Source organism: Phoxinus phoxinus (genome assembly GCF_949152265.1).
Source record: "Phoxinus phoxinus genome assembly, chromosome: 21".
NCBI lineage: Eukaryota > Metazoa > Chordata > Actinopteri > Cypriniformes > Leuciscidae > Phoxinus > Phoxinus phoxinus.
In genome coordinates this window covers 31,553,726-31,561,225 of record NC_136896.1, presented here as the reverse complement: position 1 = coordinate 31,561,225, position 7,500 = coordinate 31,553,726, and the positions used below count along the sequence as shown (strand labels likewise).

At 45.5% G+C, this 7,500-nt stretch overlaps 2 protein-coding genes across 4 annotated transcripts in view; both read right to left on the bottom strand.

Moving 5' to 3' along the window:
* map2k4b (mitogen-activated protein kinase kinase 4b) overlaps positions 1-6,288 on the bottom strand; it is a 93,846-nt gene extending 87,558 nt beyond the window's left edge. Inside the window, exon 1 of the mRNA XM_079594915.1 lies at positions 6,270-6,288. The gene's annotated coding sequence lies outside the window, so the exon portion shown is untranslated. The remainder of the gene's footprint in view (positions 1-6,269) is intronic.
* Positions 1-7,500, bottom strand: part of LOC306989320 (uncharacterized protein MYH16) — a 63,626-nt gene that overhangs the window by 5,264 nt on the left and 50,862 nt on the right. For all 3 annotated transcript variants that reach the window (XM_079594900.1, XM_079594902.1, XM_079594901.1), the window contains 7 exons: positions 6,662-6,798; positions 5,489-5,592; positions 4,249-4,441; positions 3,702-3,905; positions 2,875-3,000; positions 2,643-2,813; positions 1,114-1,314 (listed from right to left, as the gene is read on the bottom strand). In XM_079594900.1, coding sequence (XP_079451026.1) covers positions 1,114-1,314; positions 2,643-2,813; positions 2,875-3,000; positions 3,702-3,905; positions 4,249-4,441; positions 5,489-5,592; positions 6,662-6,798 — 1,136 coding nt within the window. The remainder of the gene's footprint in view (positions 1-1,113; positions 1,315-2,642; positions 2,814-2,874; positions 3,001-3,701; positions 3,906-4,248; positions 4,442-5,488; positions 5,593-6,661; positions 6,799-7,500) is intronic.

Genomic DNA, 7,500 nt, shown 5'->3' with positions numbered 1-7,500 from the left:
TGGCTTATGCTGGTTAGTGCTGTTTATGCCGGTTTATGCTGGTTAGTGCAGGTTTATGCCGGTTAGTGCTGGTTTGTGCTGGTTAGTGCTGTTTATGTTGGTTTATGTCGGATTATGCTGGTTAGTGCTGGTTTATGCCGGTTAGTGCTGGTTTATGCCGGTTTGTGCTGGTTAGTGCTGTTTATGTTGGTTTATGTAGTTTATGCTGGTTTATGCTGATTAGTGCCGGTTTATACTGGTTTATGCTGATTAGTGCCGGTTTATGCTGGTTAGTGCTGGTTTATGCCGGTTAGTGCTGGTTTATGCCGGTTAGTGCCGATTTATGTTGGTTTATGCCGGTTAGTGCTGGTTTATGCCGGTTAGTGCTGGTTTATGCCGGTTAGTGCCGATTTATGTTGGTTTATGCCGGTTTATGCTGGTTAGTGCTGGTTTATGCCGGTTAGTGCTGGTTTATGCCGGTTAGTGCCGATTTATGCTGGTTAGTGCTGTTTATGTTGGTTTATGCCGGTTTATGCTGGTTAGTGCTGGTTTATGCCGGTTAGTGCCGATTTATGTTGGTTTATGCCGGTTAGTGCTGGTTTATGCCGGTTAGTGCCGATTTATGTTGGTTTATGCCGGTTTATGCTGGTTAGTGCTTGTTTATGCTGGTTAGTGCTGGTTTATGCCGGTTAGTGCCGATTTATGTCGGTTAGTGCTGGTTTATGCCGGTTAGTGCCGATTTATGTTGGTTTATGCCGGTTTATGCTGGTTTATGCCGGTTAGTGCTGGTTTATGCCGGTTAGTGCTGATTTATGCTGGTTAGTGCTGGTTTATGCCGGTTAGTGGCGATTTATGCTTGTTAGTGCTGTTTATGTTGGTTTATGACGGTTTATGCTGGTTAGTGCTGGTTTATGCCGGTTAGTGCTGGTTTATGCCGGTTAGTGCCGATTTATGCTGGTTAGTGCTGTTTATGTTGGTTTATGCCGGTTTATGCTGGTTAGTGCTGGTTTATGTTGGTAAGTAGAGCTCCTCCTTCTGGCTTTGCAAGAAGTTTGTGGGTCCATCAGCGACCAACGAGCCGCCAGTGAAGCGTGTGTGACCAGCATAAAGCACAGGTAACAGGCAGAGTCCTACCGCCTCCTCCACTTGTCTCTTGTAGGCCCTCATCTTCATCTGCAGTCTCTCCACCAGCTCCTGCATCCTCTGCTGGTTCTTCTGGTCCTCCTCGGTCTGGAAGAGCAGCTCCTTCAGGCGTCGCTCGTTCTTGCGCAGGTTCTTCAGCGTCTCTGCGTGTTTCTTCTGCTCAGCGTCCAGCTCCAGCTCCAGCTCCTTCACCTGCACGTGTGATTCAATGCACCGCACACACAGAGAGAATACTGACACATCACTCATAAACATGCTATTGCTCAGAGCTCATTTATGTTTATTCAGAATACAGTAACCACTGCTCATTTATACAACTTAAAATGCTGAAAGAAATTGAAGCCCATTTTCGCAACATGAAAAAAAATAACCTCGCTTTGTTCCAAACTTTGTTCCACCTCGCTGACCCACTGCGGGTACGCCTGTAGTCCCTCTGGTCCCGCTGGATTGGTCGCTGGGAGCCTGGCTTGCACTTCCCAGCCCCTCCCGCTGGCTCATTCGGACTATCAGGCTCGGCTATGCGATTCAGTTCGCAAGATCAGGCGAATCCATTTTACATCTGTGAGAATGTCAGATGCCCATGTCTTGCGTGCGGAGATTGCAGTCCTACTGGCGAAGGACGCGATAGAGCCGGTGCCTCCAGCCGATATGAGGTCGGGGTTTTACAGGCCCTACTTTCCCAAGAAAGGCGGTGGGTTACGGCCAATGTTGGACCTGCGAGTCCTGAATCGGAACCTTCACAGGCTACTGTTCAAGATGTTAACGCTGAAACGCATTTTCCTAAACGGAAGCATGTGTCTTTCCCTTGGGGCCAAGTCTCCGCCAGTACTTTGTATAGAACAGCCCTAAGGGGTTAGTCCTATGTACATCTCCACATAACTCCTCCGGGAAGAATGTGGTTTCTGCAAAGTTCCTTACGGGAAGGGCACGCTATCCAAGTGTTATCCAATAATCTCCCTGTTGGGTTACCATGGAACAGCAGTGACTGATGTTCTCTGTGCAAGCCCTCTCCTATCGTCTTCTAGGTAAGAATGGGCAGGAGGCTTGCGCCGGGCGCTGGAAGAGGGCAGCTGTAGCGCATTGGTAGGGATTCCCTCAGTCATCATCAACATACGTCGAGAGTATATGACTGAAAGGGAACGTTTCGGTTACGCATGTAGCCCTCGCTCCCTGAAGGAGGGAATGGAGATGTACGTCCCTTTGCCACACCTCCTGCACCCCGGGTCAACCTGCTGCTCCTATGTCTCCGCGCTGCGAGGCAGAGCAGCTGTTGCAAATGATTGCACGCCAATGTGCATTGGCTTGTTTAGTTTCACTTAAATTAGATTGGCTCTCTAGCGAGATTCCCTCAGTCGTCAGCGACGTACGTCTCCGTTCCCTCCTTCAGGGAACGAGGGTTACATACATAGCCGAAACGTCTTGCATCATACTAATGACCTTTTATTTAATGTTGACCTAATCTCATGAATCTAATTTAGTATGAGTTTTGAGCTCATCTCATGATTATGATTTATCTTTACCCGTGCCTCCGTCTTCTGCAGGATCTTCTTCCCCCCCTTCATGGCCGATTGCTCCTGCTCCTCCATCCGGCTGCCGGCGTCTCTGATCTGCATCTCCAGGCTCTTCCTGACACGCTCCAGGTGTGTGACGTGTTCCTGCTCCACCCGCAGCTCCTCCACCACACGTATCGCCTGCGGGACAGCACAGCGTCAGCTTCAGCGTGTGTGTGTGTGTGAGTGAGTGTTTCTGTACCTCACAGGCTGATTTCTTGGCCTTGTCGTTAGCTGATCTGAGCTCAGTCTGCAGCTCCTCGTGCTCCTGCATCAGCTGCTGAAGATCCACCTCCAGCTTCCTCCTGCCACTCGACACACACTGCAGCTGAGGGCAAACACACATACAGCTCCGTCACTCACTCCAGCTGAAGGCAAACACACACACAGCTCCGTCACTCATTCCGTCACACACACACACAGCTCTGTTACTTACAGAAGCAGCTGAAGTAATGACAGTTATGATAAACTGTGAGCACAGCAGTGTTGAGGGTCAGGACCACAGACTGTATAAAAATATGGACGAAGTGTGTGTGACGTCACTCGTAGTGTTTCTGAAGAGCATTTTTGAAGCCCAAAGTGGGCGGAGCCGGCCGTCGCCATCTTGGCAGCGCATCACTCCCGGATAAACGAAAATGTGCAGCGAGGCGGATTAGCTGAGGTGACGTGACGCTAACACACAGCAGACAAGCGACTAGTAGTGACTACCACCTGTCATTCAAGTGGCCACGCCCTTAATTATGCAGAAATTTAAGGCTTGATATAATTTAAAAAGATGAGTTATAAACAAATCCACCCCCCTCACAGTCGTCATGAAGGGTAACATTAGCTATATAGACCAAAACCACTTTTTGTACCAGACTGTAAACATGTTTTTTTCTGCTGTGAAGTTGGGCATTTTAACATGGGGGTCTATGGGATTGACTCTCGTCTGCAGCCGGTCTCCAGTGGCCAGTCGATGAACTGCAGTTTAAGTCCCTCAGTGTTGGATTGAAGAGAGAGAACGGACGGTTTCCGCGCGGTCAGTACCTGTGTGTCCAGCTGGCTGTGCCTCTCGGCCGTCTCGTGCAGCTCCGTCTCCAGACTCCGGCGGATCCTCTCGGACGCCTCCAGCGCGGCGCGACTCTCCTCTCCCTCGGCGGCCAGCAGGAGGCAGCGGCGCTCCGTCTGCGTGTGCTCCTCCTTCAGCTGCTCCTGCACACGAGCCTCCTGCTCCAGCTGAGCCTGCTGATCCTGCGGGACCATTCAGATTTGTATTTTGAGGTAACCGTTTTATAAAAGCAATAAGGTATTCGAGGCCAGCGCTGTATGGTGAATAATCGTGACTCCGCTTCGTGCTGAGCCTAACAACACCCTTCAGCCTTATTGGTTATGTATTGTATATTACCTACTTGTATTACTATTACTATCATTTTCTATAATTAGCATTTTTCTATTTTCTATTATTATCTCTTTTTTTCCCTTTAATTGATGTATATTATCTTTGGTTTTGGTCTTAATGTAAAAAAAAAAAGTGTCTATACTTTGTAATACTCTATTTGGTTGTAATAATGTTAAGAAAGATTAAGGAAGAGACCTTGATCTGCTGCTGCATCTTCTTCACGCTCTTCATCATCTCAGCGCTGCTCTTCTTCATCTGCTCCACCTGCAGCTCCAGCTCGCTCTGATCGGCCTCCATCTTCTTCTTCAGCCGCGCCGACTCCACCCGCACCTTCAGCTCCGCCTCCAGACCGGCCTGAACCGACTCCAGCGCCCTCTGGTGGCTCTTCCTGCACACACACACACACACACACGCACGCACACGCACGCACACACACACACACACACACGCACGCGCACGCACACACACACACGCGCACACACACACACTGGATTATCATCACAATCCATGTCAAGTCAGCTTTATTTATACAGCGCTTTTTACAACACAGATTGTTTCAAAGCAGCTTTACAGAGATAACAGGAAAATAATGCAACAAAGTTTTTTTTCTAGAAGAAAATTCACAGTCCAGAATTAGCTTTAATTTTATATCTTTTTGTTTTTTATGTTAATTTTAGTTTAATTTTTTATTAAAAATGAGCCTATGAGCTTTTTTAATATTGCTATTTATTTCAGTTTTATTTTTTTCCAGTTAATAATTTTAGTCAAGTTTATTGCCAAGGCAACATTTCTAACTTTCGTTTAGTTTAGGTTTTTCACCTAATATTTATATTTTATCTTTATTTCAATTAAAATAATTTATTTCAAGTAGTTTTAGTTAATGATAATAACCCTGGTAACAATATCAGATTTTCACTACTCCATTATTGTGGGCAACAGAATTCACAACAATGATATCAAATCGCAATATCTATAGAGAGAAAACATTATAATAATAATAATAATGCAATCAGTCATAATTAAGCCTGTTTCTTTTTTCTTTTTTTCTTCAGTATCTTGATATGAAATTTTTTTAGTTTTTAGTGTTTAGTTTTTAAAAATGTAGTGTTTTCTCCTTTCTGCCAGTGAATGACACTCAGATTAAAGAAGATTTAAAGATGAACAAGATTAAGTCACTCACCGTAATGATTATTCCATCTCAGAGAAATAAAGGAAGAGGAGCAGAAACAGAAGCATTAAAGGACGGACTGATTATAGGCAGGAGAGGTTATTTCAGTGATGAAGATGATGAAGATGAAGAGGATGAAGAGGATGATGATGAAGAAGATGAAGAGGATGAAGATGAAGAAGATGATGATGAAGAGGATGAAGGTGAAGAGGACGAAGGTGAAGAGGATGAAGATGAAGATAAGGATGATGAAGAGGATGATGGTACCTGGTGGCCTCGGCCTCCTCCTCCTTCTCCTGAAGTCTTCGCTCCACGTCTGCTTTAATCTGAGACACTTCCAGCTGCAAACGCAGAACCTTCGTCTCCTCGGCCTGCAGAGACACACACACACACACGCGCACGCACGCACACGCACACACACACACACACACGCGCACACACACACACACACACACACACACACACACACACACGCACGCACACACACACACACGCACACGCACTTACACTTTATTTTTTGCAATTGCAAAATTATTGCAAGATATAAACTCGCAAAAGGTTTCAATTACGTTTTCTTTTATTATTCTGTGGCGGAAACAAGCTTTCATAGGATTCTGTGATTTAATATTATATATATACATAAAGTAGAATCATTACAACTACCAAATAAATGTTGAGATTGAATATGATTGTCAGTTTTGTTTAAGGGAATTAAATCAAGTTTTTCAATAACTGAAGAATATATACAAGTAATAATCTACCCTTATTTTAGGCATTCTATAGTTTTTGGTTCTGTTTACCGCCTAGTTTACCATATATTATACATTTTCATTTTAGGGCAACATTAGTTAACTACATAACTTTAGTCAATAACTCTATCCCTTAAAACTCGTCTTTGATCACCAAAATTACATATTTAAGAGTTATTTACTTGAAAAAATGTGTCATGCCTTAAAATATCTTGAATGTAACTCGACACCCTTGCCTCATTTAGTATGCGCGGTTCTATGAATATGCAAATGAGCCCCGCCTCCACTCACTCACTCACTCAGAGGTCCACTGGTGGACGATCACACGTTGATCTGATTGGTCAAGGTAGTGTGTGACGTCAGAAACACCAGCGATTTCAAACCGTGTGTTTGAGACTGTCTTTGGTTCACTGCAGTTTCAAGCAGAAAATACTCCTTAATAATAATTAATTTGTTTTGCTACAACAGGAGATATCATGAATAAATCCCTCCACATGATCACATCTACGACTTTAAATGGACAGATCAAGAGTTTCTGGACGAAGCCTGTAAGTGTGCAGTGAGATGGAGGCCGGAGGTCACGGGGTCATCTGGAGGTCACGGGGTCAGCTGTTATTATTATTATTATGAGCAGATCTCTCACACATGAACCGCTGATAATAACTCAGTAATGATAAAGTGAGTGTCCGACCTCGAGCGCTGCCTCCGACTCCTCGAGCGACGCCTGCAGCTCTTCTTTCTCCATCTCCATCTTCTTCTTCAGTTTCTGCAGCTCGTGAACGCTCTTCCCTCCGTCCGAGAGCTGGTCAGCGAGATCCACCATCTCCTCTGAGACACACGACACCAGACATGACACATGACCACATGACCACATCCGATCACATGACCATATCCTATCACATGACCATATCCGATCACATGACCAGCCGCCAGCCCTGAGCACTGAGGCTTACAGGAGTAGCTCACTTTCAAAAAGAAAAAAAAAATCTGATAATTCACTCGCCCCGATGTCATCCAAGATGTTATTCTTTCTTCAGTCGAAAAGGTTTTTGAGGAAAACATTCCAGGATATTTGTCCATTTAATGGACTTCAATGGCAGCCATCGATCCCAATGTCCAGAGAAGGTCCAGATGTTCTCCATATAGTGTCTTCAACGGTCCAGCGGGTCGAAGGTCCAGATGTTCTCCATATAGTGTCTTCAACGGTCCAGCGGGTCGAAGGTCCAGATGTTCTCCATATAGTGTCTTCAATGGTCCAGCGGGTCGAAGGTCCAGATGTTCTCCATATAGTGTCTTCAATGGTCCAGCGGGTCGAAGGTCCAGATGTTCTCCATATAGTGTCTTCAATGGTCCAGCGGGTCGAAGGTCCAGATGTTCTCCATATAGTGTCTTCAATGGTCCAGCGGGTCGAAGGTCCAGATGTTCTCCATATAGTGTCTTCAATGGTCCAGCGGGTCGAAGGTCCAGATGTTCTCCATATAGTGTCTTCAATGGTCCAGCGGGTCGAAGGTCCAGATGTTCTCCATATAG